The sequence below is a fragment of the Equus przewalskii genome, chromosome 3, assembly GCF_037783145.1.
Source record: "Equus przewalskii isolate Varuska chromosome 3, EquPr2, whole genome shotgun sequence".
NCBI classification, from domain to species: domain Eukaryota; kingdom Metazoa; phylum Chordata; class Mammalia; order Perissodactyla; family Equidae; genus Equus; species Equus przewalskii.
The window spans coordinates 59395296-59414620 of record NC_091833.1 but is presented as its reverse complement, the minus strand read 5'-3'; the positions used below and the strand labels follow the sequence as shown (position 1 = coordinate 59414620).

General features: G+C 43.3%; 1 protein-coding gene across 6 annotated transcripts in view; it reads left to right on the top strand.

The window, feature by feature from the left end:
• Positions 1–19325, top strand: part of SHROOM3 (shroom family member 3) — a 249737-nt gene that overhangs the window by 139745 nt on the left and 90667 nt on the right. Inside the window, exon 2 of one of the 6 annotated variants that reach the window (XM_070614575.1) lies at positions 6193–6248. The exons of the other annotated variants lie outside the window; for them this stretch is intronic. Within the exon in view, the coding sequence (XP_070470676.1) occupies positions 6193–6248 (56 nt within the window). The remainder of the gene's footprint in view (positions 1–6192; positions 6249–19325) is intronic. 6 annotated transcript variants of the gene reach the window in all.

The following is a 19325-nucleotide window of genomic DNA, read 5'->3' as shown; positions in this document are numbered from 1 at the left end:
GAAAGAGGAGCTGAAGATAACCAGGGGAAACTGATCATAAATTTGCCTGAGGGTTCAGACAGGGGGTCATGCAGCTGAGTTATAGGCGAGGGTCAAGTGGTGAATTTCGAACTTATGTCCTGGTCTTGATACCTCAGCAGCCTCCTTCATTGTGCACCTCGTCTCCAAACATTAGGTGGTGGAATATGCACAGAGGAAAAGAACTGCCCAGCTTGAACCTGTATTGTACTACAAGGTCCCTGAGAAGTGGGTCAGCTTGTGTCCCATGTCACAGCCTACTGCCTCAGCTGTGTTAGATCAAATGGCTAATAAAAAAAACTCACCTGACAGCTTAAAAGTTTTAATATTTTTGTTTCCCTTATGATCCCAGGGAGGCCAGGCCTTCCTGGAGGTGTTCCAAGTTATGAGTTCACGCAGGGTAAGAAGTACATTGAGTGTATGTACATATATATGTGTGTGTATATGTATCTATTTCAACGATACACTCGCTGGTAAGCTAATATAGGTTTCCCCATATGGCCCAGGCATTCTAGCTGGTTGTTCAGGGATGCGGGCCTGGAGCAGATAAATCATGGTGTGTGTTAGGAGAGAAGTGGGAAGAGAGGGCCATGCATCATACCCCCTTGGTCCTGATAGCACCTTTGCTTTATTTAAAGTATGAATATAAAAGTAGAACTGAATTCCCTTAGGTCTGATACTGTGAAATGAGTTAATACCATGTAGAACTGCTCAATAAACTTAAAACAGTATACTGTACAATTATATGATTTATATCAAGCATGGTTATCATTTCTGCCATTGGTGCCACTAAGCTGCCAGGGTTAGGAATCCTATATTGAGGTCTTCCATATGCCTGACCCTGTTCCAGCTCACGATTTTTCAATCTTGGCTCTTTTTAACATTTTGGGCTGGAGAATTCTTTGTTTGGGGGGTGGGGTGGGGCTGTCCTGGGCACTGGAGGATGCTTAGCAGCATCCCTGCCTCTACCCACTAGATGCTAGATGTACACTTCCTCCACCTCCAATTGTGATGAACCAAATGTCTTCAAACATTGTGAAATGTGCCCTGGGAGCACAGTTGCCCCTGATTGTGAATCACTGTTCTAGACACATGATGCGTTTGAGATGGGTGTGGTGCATGCACAGAGCATGAGCTGGGAGTCACATTGCTGTCTTCACTCCTTCACTCACTTTATTTACTGAGCCCTTGCTGTGTGCCAAGAACTGTGCCAGTTGATTGGGATACAAGGATGAATAAGACATGATTTTTGCCTTAAGGAGAAGAGTCTAGTAAGGGACAAAACTTCTAAGTAAATACCAATTGATGTGGTAAATGCAGTGAAATAGACATGCACGTGGGAGCATATGTTAATTGTGTGGGAGGGAGAGCTCCTGACTCTGCTTGGGAGTAGAAACCAGAGGCCTCAAGGAGGGCTTTTGAGTTGCCTAGTCTGAGCTGAGTCTTTAAAGATAAGTAAATGGAGGAGGTGAGAACATTGAACAGGGGCATAATTCACTGTTGTGTAGGCAGCACTGAAGCATAAGATGAGAGGCAGAGGTGAGGACAGGCCTGGAGTGTGTTGCATGTTGGGCAGGAATGCTAAAAGTCTGCAGAGGGAGACAGGATGAGCTTGTTTCCTGTTCTGAGGACTGGTACTTTATTCTAGGAGGTGGGGAGCCAGTGAAGGGTTTTAAGTGAGGGAGAGACATGTGTTTGTTTAAACGGATTTCTTTGGTCGGCAGGCAGAGAATGGATTTAAGGGGCACAAGAGTGAGCCGGGAGACCAACTTAGGAGGCCAAGAGATAACGAGGGCCCGGAGTAGGGCCCTGGAAGTAGGGAGAGATTCGAGAAGTATTTCAGAGGTAAAATGGTGTGCTTGGTGACTCTTGGATTTGGAAGATGAGGAAGGGGGAACGTTCAAGGTTAACTGCCTGTCACACTTCTAATGAGGTGCCACTCTCGGTGTCTAGCGTGCAGGAAATGCCTAGTGAGGGTAACTGTTGTATTATGCTATCATATCAACTTCTTCTTATCCCCATTTTGCAAATGAGAAAATTGAAACTCAGAGGAAAAAAGTGGTTAGTGCAAAGTCACAGGGCTAGTGAGTAGAGAAGCCAGAATTTGAGCTCTCTTTGAGTGTCTAACTTTCACCCTTCCTACTGCGTGGCTTTGGCTAAGTGTGGATTAAACAGGTGAAAATGACTTCGCTTGGAAAGAAGTGGGTTGGTCACCACTGGCTTTTTATACTTGGGAGGTGCTCTGTATTTACTGAATGGAGGAATGATTGATTTTAATGGAAATTACGCCAATATTTACATATCATTTTCATGCTTTCCAATTGTTGAGGGGAAAACGAAGTAGCTCGCCAAGCATTACATGCAAACATCACCCACCTGAGCTGCAGCTTTAGCCTCTTCTCAGGTTCCTGGCACCAGCAGGTGAAGTCTTGAGGCCCCACGGTTCATTGTTTTGCTTCTTTGTTTAAATGCTCACCATGTCCCTTCAGACATATAGGGCCAGGGACACAGCTATTACAAATACTTGTTAAATGATTCAGCAATTTATGTTATTTTTTAGCATCACCATTAAGTTCTGGGCCAATCAGAGGACCTCCAGTCCTATTGTCATTTCTGTCTGAAAATATTAAATGTGACCAAGACCAAGAATGACTGCCGGGCAGGAACAAGGGCAACGTGGTCACTGGGCTAAAGGTTGAATTTTATGGATGTCGTTGAGATAAATACAAAGAAATTCCTGCTTTACGTCTCTCTGGGTTTGCTCCCTTAACCTTTCCTTCTCCAAAACTAGACTTCAAAGCTCCTAGAAAAACCAAGATACAAAAGTGTGGGATTAGTTGCCCAATTTACTTATATTTTAAGAAAGTGTCCAAAAAAGGCTGTTAAGCCTGTCTGACAGCAGTGACAGGTCTCAACGTCAGAAAATCCAAGAATGATTACAGCCTGTGACCTGTGACAGCTCTAAATGCCTATAAGAATTGCCAGGGAATGTCTCTGCTATTTCTCTCTCAGGATCACATTCTTTGTAAGGGATGGGGGTGGGGGGAGCCCTGGACCGGGATGGAGGAAGATTCACAGCACTCCCGTAGCTGCTTCTGTCTGTTATCTGTGCATGTGAGGATCTGTACCAGACCTGAAAACAGGGAGACATGCACAATTTTGTAGTCAGGAAATTATAATGTAGGGATTCACAGAGACCAGGGCCCTCTGCAGTGGCCCATTCTCACTCTACAGAATTGGGGATGCCTTGGTCTGCAGTCAGGGCCTCGGACAGAGTGAGTGTACGAGGAGAGCACATTCCTCATTCCTTATGCCTGTTGCTGCTGCTTAGGTTCCAACTACAAGGGAGCCCATGCTGGTATTCCTTGAGTTTTTGTGGTATCAGAGCCTCCTCACCATTCCCAGGCGGGGCTTGACTCTCCACCCCACGCAGGGCCTCGTACTAGGGTTCTCCTTAGAGACTCTTACTGGGCGATAGGTTCTTAATGTTATAGTTCACACTTAGTCCAATTTAAAAGAAACAAATTATTCCTTTAAAAATATCATCATTGAGTTTCAACGCTAGGTACCCATAATGATTCCCCCTTGTATGCTTAGGCACAGGTAATTCCTCCAGGTAGAACACCCTTGATCCATATTCCCCTGTGTCTGCCATATTTTCTTCATTCTTCAGATCTCAGCTCAGAGGTTACTTCCTGTAGGTCTTTTCTGACCTCTCACTTAGTTGCAGAGCACCTGCAAAAGCCCCCCTCACTCTGTGTTGTAATATAATTGTCAAAGGCCCTAGAGTTTCTTCACTGCAGAGATGGCACCATATTCATTGTAGTATCTCCAGTGATGGACACACAGAGGGCTGTCAAAGATCGCTTGAACTGAACTGGAGCACCTCGGAAAGTGTCCAAGCTCACAGCCCGAGAAATGTAGACTTGCATCCGCATTGTCACTTACCAACTGTATAACTGGAAATGTCACTTACTCTTATGGAGCCTCAGTTTCCCCATTTGAAAAATGGAAATAACAATACTTACCTGAAAGAGTTGTGACAAGTCGAACACAATTCCTGGCGCATAGTGGGTGCCTAATATTATTCCTTTGATTATTGTACTAGGTTGAGGACTAGAAGTTCCTTCCAAAACATTTGTGCAGGGTCGCTCATATGGTGAGAGGTCTCACTTTTAGTATCAGCCTATGTAGTTTTTAATTGCACTGTCTAATTGTGAGAGGCAGTCATGGAGAGTGAAAGAAACACAATATTTGAAGTCAGGGACCTGATTTGACTCATTTTGTCCTCCTTTCCCCTGATAAATTACATACACATATGTTTGTAGCTCCTTAGTCCATTCAAAGCTATTTGCCTTAACTTGAATGATTTGCCTTAACTTAACTGGAATGTGCCTGCTCATTACTAGCTCTACAAATTAAAAATGGAATGTTAATTATCATCCTCCTAAAATAGTTTCCTTTTGGTTCAAGGTGTGCTCTACTCTGTTAAAGTAACCAAATCACCTGTTTTTGGTGTCTTGCTGTTCAAGGTCCCTTGGGGTTGAGATTCTGTTTCTATGGTGCAACAGTGACATCCGTTGGCCTGTTGTGCTCATTAGAGAGGAAACCTGCTTCTCAGCTCTGTGACCACTGGGTTTCCTGATACAGAAAATACAAAGAGAACAAACTATCTCCGGCCCAACAAGTAAGCCAAGCTGTGGTCAGCACCTGGTCCCCTGCAGACTGGGCTGCTTTCAGGACCTTCCTGAGGACACACATTCTCAGATGAGTGCCACCTAGGTCTTCCTGTGTGGTCATGTGGGGCAGTCCTGGAACTGGTCCTCTCTTTGTGAAGTTCAGTAAATTCACAGGGCTGTGGGGAAAGCATTGGTTTGGGATTCAGACGTGCTATTGGATGGATAAGCCAGGATAAGTCACTTCACCCCTGGACCTTTTCTACACTGATAAAGTGAAGCTGATAACACTACCTGCTTTGCCATTACCAACGGCTTTTCCATATATTTTATAATAATTCCCAATATCCCACAGCAATTGTTGTGAAAACTAGGAAAGCATGAATCACATGTGCTTAGCATCCACCAGACTGAGAAGATGGGAAGCTGAGCACCAAATCACAGGTTTTCAAACCTTGAGCCTGAGTGACTTGTGTTTACTGCCCTATGTGCAATTAACCGGGTTGTTCAGAAACTCCTGCTTCATTTCTGGAAGAACTCTGGGAAAAGGTTCTAAAGATAGAAAATCAAAGGAAAGATTATGTGGCTGGATATGAGATGGAGCAATGAGTGAGTGTCTCCATGTAGAAAAAGATATACAGTGCTGGTTTTCATCTCCATAGAGAACATAACAGGAAATAGCAAGACTAAAAATATTTACTTCATACCTACTATGTGTCAGACACTCTGTTAAGCACTAAGAATGAAGGATAAATAAGACAAACCATTGCACACTCTCAAAGACCTCATTTTCGAGTGAGGGATGTAAACCAGAAACAGTGAATTAAAATAGTGTGGTAAGTGTTATGTCAAGCATTCCTGCAGGATGCTATGGGAACACCCCCTGTGTGTGTGTGTGTGTGTGTGTGTGTGTGCACGTGTGTCTGTCTGTAATTGGTAGAATCCGCATAGTGGCTAACGTAGGCACCTTCGGATGGAAAAACAGGTGATTAGTTTCAGTTCCACTCACAGCCAAAATATCAAACACTTCTCAGTATGAAAATCAAGCAGATCGCAAAACGGATAGGTCGGATATATAACACTTACATAAAAAAACAAAACCCACAGATTCAATTTCACTTTATATCGTTTCCTAGTAAATCTTTTTTTGGAAATAACTAGGGAATTTGTAGACTAATCTGTGGTGTACTTAGCCAAACCCATTACTGACTTACTGGTATAGCTTTTTCAAATCATTGCTATGAATAAACAAACCAAAAAAAGACTCATCTAAAAAAGGATCTCATTCAGATTCCATTCTTCCTTCTCTGGTTGGCCACCTAACAGGAAAGCTCAGTTCAGTGTTCCCTCTAATTAAACTGTCTCACTGTAACTCACATTGTAAATACTCAAGGCCCATCCTTAGCCCACCTCTCCTCTCCCTAGCAACAGCTTCCCCCTGGGGACTTACTGACTCCTTGCTGGAGAAGGCTGAGTACTTATCACTTCCCATTTACAGGTGGAGCTTTCTGTGGACAGAGGCCAACAGCAGACCCAAGACACCCTGCCAAACAGGTTGGCCCCCCAACTATGAGTTCTTTACCTCCTCTCTCCCCCCGCCCACTGTCTAACCATTAGGATTCCTTGGAAAAATTGGAGCCCATATTTTAAAACATCAGTTCTCATGCTGGTCCTTTGGGTTTAGAACCACATGTTAAACACTGAGAAAGTTGTAGCCTACAGTGGTTGGCTCTGTTTAGAGTCCTTTCACAAGCACCCAAGTGTGAATCTAAGGAATCCAGTGAAATTTCTATGGGTTTTGAGAAGCCTCTTTCACAAAGTAAGAAAAGATAAGTTCATTTTAACTGAGGCACCCATCCAAAATATGTATATTTCCCAATGTGTTAACACTAAAGAAACCAACAATGTAGCTGCACAGCAATATCCCCAGAGGCCTTCAGTGCGCAGTGTGCTGATGTCACATGTAGGCTACCCATGCTGGTTGCTGTCCCTCAGCCATCAGATCTGAAAGTGTGAAGCTCCACCCACCCCATCTCCCTCACACAGAGGTCTCAGGGCACTGCCACTTGTCGCTGTGCACCCCACTTCCTTCCAGAGCCCTTCTTGCTTGGGTAGCTCTAGCACCATCAGCATCTTTGTCATTCGCCTTTTAGCATTTTGGACTTGGGCATAAAATAAACTCATGGTCATCTTTTGCAGGACACTTTGATTAGGTATATGGAGAGATTTGAGGTCCTCTAGATAGGGCTCACTGACAGCCATCTTTCACCCAGCTGCTCAGGGCCCCATATGCCTCTCTTAGGGACTGGTCTCTGGGTTAACTCTAGCCCTGTCTGCTTTTAAATGGATACCCCTAGGACAGTCATTAACACCTTAGTGATAACTAGTCTGACACATACAGGCTTGAATTATTTATTAAATTTGTTTTTAAATATGTTTTCATTGAGAGATAATTTATAAAGTGAAATGTATGAATCTTAAGTATTACAGTTCCATAAATCCTGATGAGTGTATACGCCTGTGCAATCCATACTTCTATCAAGATATAGACCATATCATCACCCCAAAAAGTTCCCAGGTGCCCCTTCTCTGTCCATTCCCCACCCCTAGGCATCCACTGTTCTGATTTGTTTCACCATAGATTAGTTCTGTCTATACTAGAACTTCTTATGACTGAAATAACACAGCGTACTCTTTTGTGTTGGTATTTTTTACTCAACATGTTTTTGCACTTCATCCATGTTGTTGTTTATAATAGTAGTTCATTGTTTATCCTATATTCCTGTTGAGGGACATTTGGGCTATGTCCACTTTGGGGCTGTTATGAACAAAGTTGCTGTGGATATTAGTGTACAAGTCTTTTTGTAGATATATATTTTCATTTCTTTTGGTAAATACCTAGGAGTGAAATGCTGGATCATAGGGTAGATGTGTGTTTGCCTTGTAAGAAACTTCCATACCATTTTCCAAAGTGGTTGTACCGTTTGGCAATCCAGTTCCAGTTGCTTTACAACCTTCTCAACGTTTAGTGTTGGCAGTTGTATTAGTTTTCTGTTGCTGTGTAACAAGTCACCACAGACAGCATCTGAAAACACACAAATGTGTTAGCTCACAGTTCTCCAGGTCAGAAGGTCACGTATTACTCAACTGAGTTTTCTGCTTAGAGTCTCAGGCTGAAATGAAGGTGCTGGCTGGGCTGGGTTCTGATCTGGAAGCTCTTGGAAAGAATCCACATCCAGGCTCATAAAGGTTGTTGGGTGAATTCAGTTCCTGTGGTTTCCTTACTGACCGTCACTAGAGGCAGCTCTCTGCTCCTAGAGACAGCCTGCGTTCCTCCTCCTGTGGCCCACTCCATCTTTAAGCCGGCAAAATGTGTTGAATCCCTCTTATACTTTGAATCTCTCTGACTTCCTCTTCTGCTATCAGCCAGAAAAAAACTCCTTTTATTTTTTATTTTTTAATTTTTTTTAAATGTTGGCACCTGAGCTAACAACTGTTGCCAATCTTCTTTTTTTTTTCCTGCTTTTTCTTCCCAAGTCCCCCAGTACATAGTTGTATATCTAGTTGCAGGTCCTTCTAGTTGTGGCACATGGGACACTGCCTCAGCGTGGTCTAACGAGCGCTGTCATGTCCACTCCCAGGATCCAAACCAGCGAAACCCTGGGCTGCTGAAGCGGAACACAGGAATTTAACCACTTGGCCACAGGGCTGGCCCCAAAAAACTGCTTTTAAAAAGGCTCACCTGGTTGTGTCAGACTTACCTGGATGATCTCCGTATCTTAAGATCAATTGACTTGGGACTTTAATTACATCTACAAACTCTCTTCAAAGTAGTACCTAAATTAATGTTTGATTGAATAACCAGGGGACAAGAATCTTGGGGCCGTCTTTAGAATTCTGCCTGCCACAGCAGTCCATGGTGAAGCATTAAAACCAGCTTTACTTTTCATTATCCAGTTGCTTTTGAAGCTTGAGATTTCAAATATATTTTCCTCCTAAAGAACCATACCTACTGTGGTTTCAATAATTATCCCTTACCACTTATGTTCTATGCATTTATAAAACTCCCTGTAGGGCCATCCCCAGTGGCCTAGTGGTTAAGTTCAGCATGCTCTGTCTGCTTCAGCAGCCCGGGTTCAGTTCCCGGGCATGGACCTACACCACTCATCTATCAGTGGCCATGCTCTGGTGGCAGCTCACATACAAAATGGAGGAAGATTGGCAATGGATGTTAGCTTAGGGCTAATCTTCCTCAGCAAAAAAAAGAGGAAGACTGGCCACAGATGTTAGCTCAGAGCAACTCTTCCTCAGCAAAAATAAAACAAAAACAAAACAAAAACAAAAAAACTCCTTGCATTTGAAAACATCCAAGTGTCTCACCAATGTTGAGTTTGACAGCCCCATCCAACATGATCACGTTAACTAGCTGGCAACATTAAAACAAGAAAACTTAGACACAGGTTAAAGTGACATGACCAAATTGATTCTGGTCATTTCCTGCCGCCTCTTATAACAGGTTGCAGAATTGAAAACTAGTATTTTAATTTGGTAACTAGAATCATAGAATTTAGGGTTGAAAAGTCCCAAGATCTTTACAGTTCAATTGAAGATGAGAGAAATGTATTCGTGGCGTTGGTCAATCAGAGATGAGCCCAGGGCCATGGCTCTAGATTGCTGAGCTGGGGCACGGTCCACTACGCCCTGGTGCCTCCCTGCTTCTTGAGAGGCATCTAATCCTGCGAGGGGACTTTGAGATTTGTTGACTGAAGTCACCATATAAATCTCCGTCAATCTAGAAAACATTTATTGAAAATCATGCATAGATAGTGTTTTTCTTAGTTCCAAATAAAAATTTTAAACTAGCTAAATCCATTCCAAGAAAAGTTCTCTTGTGGCAGCTTGGAGCTAGCTGAGGGAGGGAAGGAGCCAGTAGGTTTGACGTGCTCCTACTTAGATGCTAGGGTCTTAGGGGTCCTTGATTCTGTGCTGGCAATTTCATTCGACTTGAGGACTCTGCATTTCCCCCTATAGAGAATAAAAGAATTGCCTACCTGACTTTCAAGAAACTCTCAGAAAGCCCCTTTATTTTTCAAGATGAATTCCAGAGAAGGTGGTAGCAAAGTCACATAACTTGCCAAGACTAGAACCCAGGTCTCCTTGTGGCTACCCCAGAGGCAAACCCAGTCTCTCCTAAAGCTGTTTTATTTGGCCCACAGAGTGGTAGTGTTTTTTATTTGAATTAATTTCCAACATGTAAAAACTGGTAATTTTCACATAAAAACTTGCATGTCCAGCTTTTTTTCTGAGAAGTTGGGATAACAGTGGACCCACTTTCCACAAGGCCCTGAGACAGGGTGTGAGCGCTCCCGGTAGTCACAGCCCTGCCTGGTTCACTTCATCCATTTGCCTTCTCGGCTTCTATAGGCATTTGAGTCGTGACACCTGCTGTACCCCATGCTGCAGTTTGGAGACACCTTGTCTGGCTGTTCAAACCATTCCTTATCTGGGCTATAAATACCAAATATGTTTGGCTCTCCTTTCCTGGCCATTGAAGATAACGAGCCCGATTTTCAAAATAGGTGAGCTACTTCCTGGCGTTAATTCTGGCCATTTCAAAGCCTATTTTCTCGTAGGCCCCATAGTCAGTCACCATGTGGGACACTCAGCCTTCGAATAATTTCCAAAAGTACTCTTTTTTTAATGGGCTAGCTTTACTTATCAGGAAATTCTGACTTTAAGTGAATAAAACATTTGATATTTGTGAAGTCAAAGAGTTATTTAGGAAAGCCGCTTTCTCAATTAAAGAACTTGTGTTATGGGCTGAATTGTGCCCCACCCACCCTGCAATTCAGATGTTGAGTCCCTAACCTCTAGTGACTCAGAATGTGACTGTATTTGGAAATAGGGCCTTTAAACAGGTGGTTAAGTTAAAATGAGGCCATTACGGTGGGCCCTAGTTCAATCTAGTGTCCTCACCACCTAGGTCTGGGGTCCTCAGAAGAAGAAGGAATTTGGATGCGCCAAGAGGCACCCGGGATACACACAGGAAAGACCATGAGAGGACACAGCGAGCAGGAGGCCACCTGAAGGCCGAGGAGAGAGGCCTCAGGAGAAACCAAACATGCTGCCACCTTGATCTTGAACTGTGAAAAAATTGTTTGTGTTGCTTCAGCCACCCAGTTTATGGTATTTTGTTAGGGTAGCCTAGTTAACTAGTACTTCTGTCTAAGTTGTGTTTCTTTGGAGGCACCTATGTCGCCGTGTGAAATGTATGCAGTAAGATGTTAAGGGATAGTTCTTTTTGAGTTTATGCAGCTGGAATCCCTAGGTGACTGAGAAGCTGTGATTCTCAATCTAAGCTGCACATGAGAAGCATCTGGGAGTTTTAAAAAATAACAAGTACGTTGGATCCATCCCCCAAATTCTGACTCGGTTCAGGGTTGTTCCTGGGCCTCTGGTTTTAAAAGCTTCCCGAGTGGTTCAGAGGTGCAGCCTGGGGTGGGAACCACTGACTTGGAAGGCAGGCTCTCCTCCCCTAAAGAGTGGCCAAGGCTTCCACAGTTCTCACCTGGGACTCCACAGCTGTCCATGCCGACCAGAAAGAGGTGGGATAGGGTTATTGCCTACATAACAGGACCTCTGAGGGCCTTGAGTTAAAATAAGCCTCTGCCCTTGGGCCTCACCTGGTGGAAGCATCTGGAGTCTGCAAGCGGCCGCAGCTCTGCCTGTGAGGCACTGACTCCCACAGTGCAGCCTGGCTGAGGTCCATGGGTTTTTGATCTCCTATCTCCCTGCCATTGATATCCTGTGTTTAATTTCTTGTCCCACCCTCCATACCAGGTGAGGGTGGGGCATCTGGGAGGGTGTTCCAGGAAGCTGTGACATCCCCTCAGCACCCTGGGCCTAGAGCTTGGAGCCCGACAGAAGAAACAGCCATTTGGAGGAGGGAGAGTACTATTACGGTCCAGACTCATCCGGCTTTCCTTCCCCAGCAGCGGCAAGATCCAGAGCCTTGCCTATCATCCAGCCACTGGATTTGGCTGCTTGTTGCCACATCTCTTACAATTAAAATGGCGTTTTCTGATGTTTATGGCTATTTAAGCTTGCTGATCTTATTAACTTAATTCCTGGCAATTCTCATCAGTCTCTCATGAGCCTGGTAGAATGAAAACATTGCCCTGTTCTGGTATCTTCCATGAGCTGCCTGCTCTGTTCATGTGTGGAGAGCGCTGGTATTTCTGAGAGACAGATATGAGTTAACAGAGCTGGGAGAATGTTTGCCAGTTCCTTCAAACCCCTCCCTGCTGTTTGCTGGTGTGTGTCTAATCTTTCTCTCTGCCACAGGTATGACATCCTGACCTCATGTCATAACTTCACTCCCTGATAAGTGCTGCTCTGGTAAATCCAACTGTATCAGTACAGACCTGCCTGACCCGGCATACTACAGAAAACTTCGAGAGCTTTAGGAACCCACTGAACACTTTTATCTCAAAACCAAACAGAACCATGTCACTTTCAGGATGCTACAGATTACTGGGAAAAGAAGGAATTTTATGAGGGACTTATTACCATCTTGAACTGGTTGTGTGATCACCTATTAGTCAAGTGATTCTGTATTACAGCTTGCCTGAGTTAAAGTATGACAGAGATCTTTCAACTCATATCTTTTATTTCTCGAAAGGAAATGCTGAGCAAGCAGAGGCTCGAAGAGATGCTTGTACACCCATGTTCATAGCAGTATAATTTACAATACCCAAAAGGTAGAAGCAACCCAAGCAAGGGTCCATCAACAGATGAATGGATAAGTAAAGTGTGGTGTGTACACACAACAGAATACTGTTCAGCCTCAAGAAGGAAGGAAATGCTGTCACAGACTACCACATGAGTGAACCTTGAGGACATTATGCTAAGTGAAGTAAGCCAGTCACAGAAGGACAAATACTGTATGATTCCACTTGTATGACGTACACAGAAGAGTCAAATTAATAGGAACAGAAAGTAGAATGGTGGTTGCCAGGGGCTGGGAGGAGGGGGATGGGTATTTAGTGTTTAGTAAGTACAGAGTTTCATTTGGGGACGATGAAAGAGTTCTGGAGACGGATGGTGGTGATGTTTGCACAGCAATGTGAATGTACTTAATGCCACTGAACTGTACACTTAAACATGGTTAAGATGGTAAATTTTATGTTATGTGTATTTTACCACAGTTTTTTAAAAAGGAAATGCTGAGCAAATAGAAGATGTTATTATAATTATCATGCAAACCAAAGTGAGAATTTGATGCAATGTTTTATGAATTTCTCCTTTGGTCAGATTTATATAGAGAAGAGCTAAAGTTACAGAAAATTGCTTTTATTATGCCTGAGAAATAAGTCTTAAACATGAAATAGGCTGCTCAGAAAATGGGCCTTTGATAGACGTTTTGAAGAAGCTAAACTTCCAGACCCACGTGTCCACCTGCCTACTGGGCATCCCCACTCCTGTCTCACAGGCACTTGCCCCAAACTGAGGTCCTCTTTCTCATCAAAGCTGCTCCTCTCTAGTCTTCCCATTTCACTGAACTGTATCATCATCCCTCCAGCTGCCCAAGCATGAAATCTGGGCATCCTCCTTGACTTTATTTTTCTTCACCACCTCCTACATCTAATCCAAATTAACAAGGCTCCTGTCTATCCTCTCAAAGACTTGCACACAAATGTTCATAGCAGCATCATTCATAAGTGACAAAATGTGAGACAGTCCAAATGTCCATCAACTGGTAAATGGGTAAATGAAATGTGGTATAGACACAATGGAATATTATTCAACAACAGAAAGGAATGAACTATTGAAACATGCTACAACGTGAATGAACCTCAAAAATATTATGCTGAGTGAAAGAAGCCAGACATGAAAGATTATATATTGTATGATTCCATTTATTTAAAATATCTAGAAAAGACAAATCCATAGAGACAAACAGCAGATCAGTAGTTGCCTGGCATTGGGGGTGGGAGCAGGAATCAGCTACAGCAGAACTTTTTGAGGTGATGAAATGTCCTAAAACCAGATTATGGTGATGGTTGCACAACTCTCTAAGTTTACTAAAAATCATTGATTTACACACTAAAAAAAAGGTAGCATTTTATTTAGAAAATAACTTAGATATTTTATATTGCATCAAATAGATTTATTATGGAAAGGATGCAAAGGAGCATGACTGTTTAAGGCAAGAAAGAGATTTTAATGGTTTCGAAAAGTTAACAAGGCCTATCCGCTCCGCTCCCTAATTTTTCTGCTCATTTGCCCCTTCCTTTAATCCTCTCTGGCATTACCCTACCTTAGTGTATTCGTTTGTTCCACAAAGATTTGAGCACCTACTACGTGCCACACACTGTTCTGGGTGCTTGAGATACAGTCAGCAGACCAAGCAGAGCGGCCTGCCCTCATGGAGCTTACATTCTGGGCTGGGGTCACTACATCAGCTCTGGGCTGTACTCCTGTGGCGGTTTCCTAGCTGGTCTCTGCCCTTGCTCCCCTCCCACTGGGGGCCACTGCAGGCAAAGTGATCCTTCTAAAATGCAAATCTGATCTTGTCTCTCTGCTTCAAAACTGCCAAAGCTTTCTCGTTGCCTTTTGTGTGTGTGTGTGTGTGTGTGTGTGTGTGTGAGAGAGGAAGAATCTCCCTGAGCTAACATCCATTGCCAATCCTCGTATTTTTTTTTTCTTGCTTGAGGAAGACTAGCCCTGAGCTAACATCTGCACCAGTCTTCCTCTACTTTGCATGTGGGATGCCTCCACGGCATGGCTGGTGAGTGGAGTAGGTCCACACCCAGGATCCGAACCTGTGAACCTGGGCTGCTGAAGTGGAGTGGGAGCGCGCAGAACTTTAACCAGTCGGCCTTGGGGCTGGCCCCTCCCTTTGCCTTTTGGAAAAGCTTCAAACTCCTAACCGGGACTTGGCCAGACCTGTGTGTCCAGGCTGTGCTCGCCCCTTTGCCACTTCCTCCTTTGTGCTCTCCTCCAGCCATACTGGTTTCTTCCCATTGCCGGGTCTTGCTGGTCTCTCTTCCCTCAATTCTCTTTGCCCGGCTAATTCCCATTCATTTTCTAGACCTCAGTTTAGAATCCTTGCATAATTCATCAGTTCCGGTTTAGGATGCCTTCCTGTCATCCCCCAGCCTGCCAGACAGATTCCATCACACGGCACCCCTGGCATAGTGGTTGCTCAATAAAACATGCATGTTCGATGAATGAACACCCAGAAGGAAACATCCAGGGAGAGACAGGTTTAGCTGGTATTGACCCTCTCATTCATGTGCTGCATGGCCTCCACACTTAAGGTAAGAGCATTTTTCAGAGTTCTGATCTAGGAAACAGGAGCTTTATGTACAATTCCATTAAGGATACAGTGAGAAAGTCAAGATGATTTATCCCTCTGAAAAAAAAAAGAACACAGCAAGATTGTCTGGTCTCGTTGCATATGTGGGACTAATATTAGTGAAGTGGTATTCATACAAGCTCTAAGCTCTTTTGGCTAAAATAAACGAAGGTAATATATTTTCAGAGAGAAATAAAACAGAAAAAGTTCTATCCCTACTGTTGGCATTTAGGTTATTGCTTTAGTAGGCATACGTCTTAAATGTTTTAATCAGATTCTTCTTACTGTAAATTATTCCGTTACTTCAAGTTAGGGGCAAAAAGAAGAAGAGAAAAATATCCTGTTTGCCTCCCTCCCCGGCCTGTATGGTAGGAGCAGTAAGCTCAAACTGCGTGGGAAGGTTCCTGCCTTCAAATTTATTTACTCCCCAAAGAAAAGCTACTTTTATTTCATTATTTTTCTTAAGCATACAGCAGTTTTAATTTGGTGAGAAAATATCCTTGCCATTAACAGGATTCTGCCTCATTACCTCTTATAAAAAAGCCCTCCCCCCCCCAAATTTGCAGAACTAAAGGAAGCATAAATTAAAACAACATTTGTTGTTAGTTGCTTTGATCAACAAACACCCATCTCTGAAAGAAAAAAAACTCCAAAGTAGGCCAGACTCAAAAACAGTCCCTTCCATAAATTAAATCAGTCAATATAAACAGCTCAGCCTCCCAACTGGACAAGAAAGAAAAAAATGGGATGGGGTTGGGGGATAGGAAGAAGAATTAGGAGGCACCTAGAGGTGGATTCCTTTTTTTGCCTCTTGGCAGGACTGTCCTCAACTGTTAGCTCTATGAATCTCTATAGACTGTGGATTTGGAACCAAGTAGTAAGGACTTAATGGAGGCTGTTAGCTGGACCTCAAAAGCTTCTTTTGCTCTTATCTATTATACTGTTACATATACATAACATTATTATGTCATTTTGAAAATATCCTATTGGCCTGTGGTTTAGAAAGAGACACTCCTTTAAAGAAAGAGGAAGACCCACAGTTTCCCCCTCTGCTTCTGCAAACTCTTATCTCTCTCTCTTTTTTCCCCCTTTGTCCACGTAAAGAGGAAGGATATTTATGTGTCACTATTAGGCAGCTTGCTAAGAGGAAAAGGGGGAGAGGGGATGAAATAGCAGCCAAAGGAGCGGTAATGTATTTTCCTCTTCAGAAGGTGTTTGGCTATTTTCTTCTTTCCCTTATTCTTTAATGTTTCTTTTAAGTTTTTAAAAATTTCTAATTGTGGTAAAAAACACATAGTATAAAATTTACCATCTTAACCACTGTAAAGTTTATAGTTCAGTGGTGTTAAGTATACTTACATTGTTGTGCAACAGCCCTCCAGGACTTTTCATCTCGCACAACTGAAACTGTGTACCCATAGAACAAGTCCCCACTTTCCCCCTTTACTGTTGTTTTTAAATTAGAATTAAGAAGACAGACTCTTCTGATTCTGTATAATGTCCTCGTTACCTCATATGTCAGGGAGTCAAACATTTTAAGTGTTTTTTATGCAAGATAAAAGATACCTGTTTTCCGTGAACAATGATCACTTGTTTACATTTCTCTAGGTTACTTATCTTTTCCTCTCTCCTTCTCATTCTCAGATAGGAGAAAGAGGAAACAAATCCTACCCTTGAACCTTTAGCAGACTGGCCTCTCTGACTCTCCCCCTAACGTAGGGATCAAGGGTGAGGTGTCCTCTGATCACCCAGAACTATACTCCTCACCAGGAGCACACATCAAATTTCCAGAGCCGCTTCCTGCCTCATACCCACCCAGCCTCCCTGTTCCCCCCACTTTCCAGCAACTGTAACACACTGGTCTCTGGTCTCATGTTTCATGCCAGCTGTCAGGGTCCCCACTTGGGTTGGCTCCAGTTTTCTGAAGCCTGGCAGTTAGTTAATAAGGAAACCAGAGATGTAAATCACGGGCTCAGACAGTTTCCTGTGGGGGAGCTTTTAAGTTCCCATCAGGTCTTTTTATTCCAGCACATGAAGAGGAGACCAGTGCTCCCTTCGGACCCAAATACGAATATAGACCAGAGATAAAGAAGGTGGGGTGCAGGCAGGGAGTGGGAGGGAAGCTCAAAGTCAAGGCGCTTAGTGCTTGCTTTCATTGTTTTGCCTAAAACACATTCATTTAATGAAGAGTGGGGACCTCATGCTGGATAAAAAAAATATGGAGAGAATTCTTTTTTTTTTTAAGATTTTATTTTTTTCCTTTTTCTCCCCAAAGCCCCCCGGTACATAGTTGTGTGTTCTTAGTTGTGGGTCCTTCTAGTTGTGGCATGTGGGATGCCGCCTCAGCGTGGTTTGATGAGCAGTGCCGTGTCCACACCCAAGATTCAAACTGACGAAACACTGGGCCACCTGCAGCGGAGCAGTGAACTTAACCACTGCACCACGGGGCTGGCCCCTGGAGAGAATTCTTAATCTGGCACTTCCAGTACTGATAGAGGAAGGGTTCTCACGTGATAATTAGTAATATGGAATTACTACTGTTATTTCTAAAAACGGGTTTTAAAGCATTTTTCGTTTTGTGAACTCAGTAGTTCCAAAACTCCGATGGAACATTTACTGGGCATCTATTCTCTACCGTGCACTGCATGAGCCACTGTAGGTTCCCAGATGGGTACGAAAGATGTGACCCCTGCCCTCCGGAATCGCAGAGAAGGCTGAGGGCTGACACAGGCTGAGGAACAAAGTCAGGGGACCTGAAAGTTCCGTAAGGGATAGGATAAGGTAAATGAAGCACTCCGCAGAGTGCCTGAAACATGGCAGTCAATAAATGAAAGTTGCTGCTAATAGCAAGAATGAAAACAGCATCATCCAGACAGACATTAGCCCCAGGAGTAGATCTACTTGGGACTACAGAGCATACACATAATAAATAATGCTTCAAAGTAGGATATGATAAGCACCAAAAATTTAATTCTTAAATTGGGGAAAGGTCTTGAAAGAATAGGACTCGTATAAATAAAGGGGAAACAAGAACAACGTGGACTCAAAAAATGAGATGACGGGCATGTGTATTGCAGTCTGGGAACATTAATTTACCCAATACCAACACGTGCTGTGCACCGTGCATATCAGAGACGAGTGAGGCGTGATCCCTGCTCCTGAAACACTAGTCTGGGAGGGAAGACTTTTGTTTTAAGGGCACCAATAGCTCTATTCAAGGTGAAAGGTGATAAGGGCTATGGTAGATGATTGAATGATGTATTTTTTAATATTTGGAGGAGAGAGAAATTGCTTTTGGTTTAAGGATCAGAGAAGTTTCATTGAGAAAGGAATACGTTTTGCACGTCCTGGGAGGTTGGCTAGAATTTCCTTAGTAGACATTGGGGTTGAGGAAGGAATCTCAACCCAGATCAAGGAAGATGTGAATAAAGTGCCCAGGAAGGAAACCAAGGCGTGCTTGCAAAATGGTAATTACTGACTCATTAAAGGCAGTTAGGAAACTCTGTCCCTTATAGCGTGGACAGTAAAGATGGAATCAGGCCAAGTTAAGTGCCCTTCCTTTGGGAAAAGGCATAATTTTTAAAGGAAAAAAGTAACTTTCCATTTGCTGAGGAAAAAGAAGATCATTCTGGAGAGATCTGGGGCTTTGCTCATCCTCCATTTATGATTTAGATTTATGAGGCAAAATAATCCATTTAGATTTATGAGGCAAAAAGAATTTTTAAGTAGCTTTCTTTTTCTTGGGGCTCTGAATGACAGTAAAGTCTTGGCCTACAGAGAATGCACGTGACCACTTTCCTTCGCCCTCTAGGAGACAACAAAAGCTTGTCCTCTGATTAAAGTAGTTTAACCTGCAGTGTTATCTTGGCCATTCCAGGGTGGTACGAGAACAAGGCATGGGCTTTGGAGTCAGGCAGACTTCTTGGATTCTTCCTTCTGCCTCTTCTTCACTGTTGGACCTTGACAAGTTACTTAAAATCTGACCTTCATTTTCTCTTCTATAAAACGGGACTGGTGATAGCTATGTTTAGGTATTATTGGAACAATTAGATATAAGGTATATAAAGCCCGAGGCATGTGTAGGACTAACACTGGGCACAAATAAATGGTGGCTCTTACTATTACTGGTAGGCTGTGGCTCAGCTCTTTCTGGTCTACCGCCGAGAAATGGAGGCCAGCAGCCTGCTAGAATCTGTGCAGGATCCTGTTATCTTCTTGCCTTTGGCCAATACAAGCACACTTTGGACACGTTCCAAAGGTCCTGATTACAG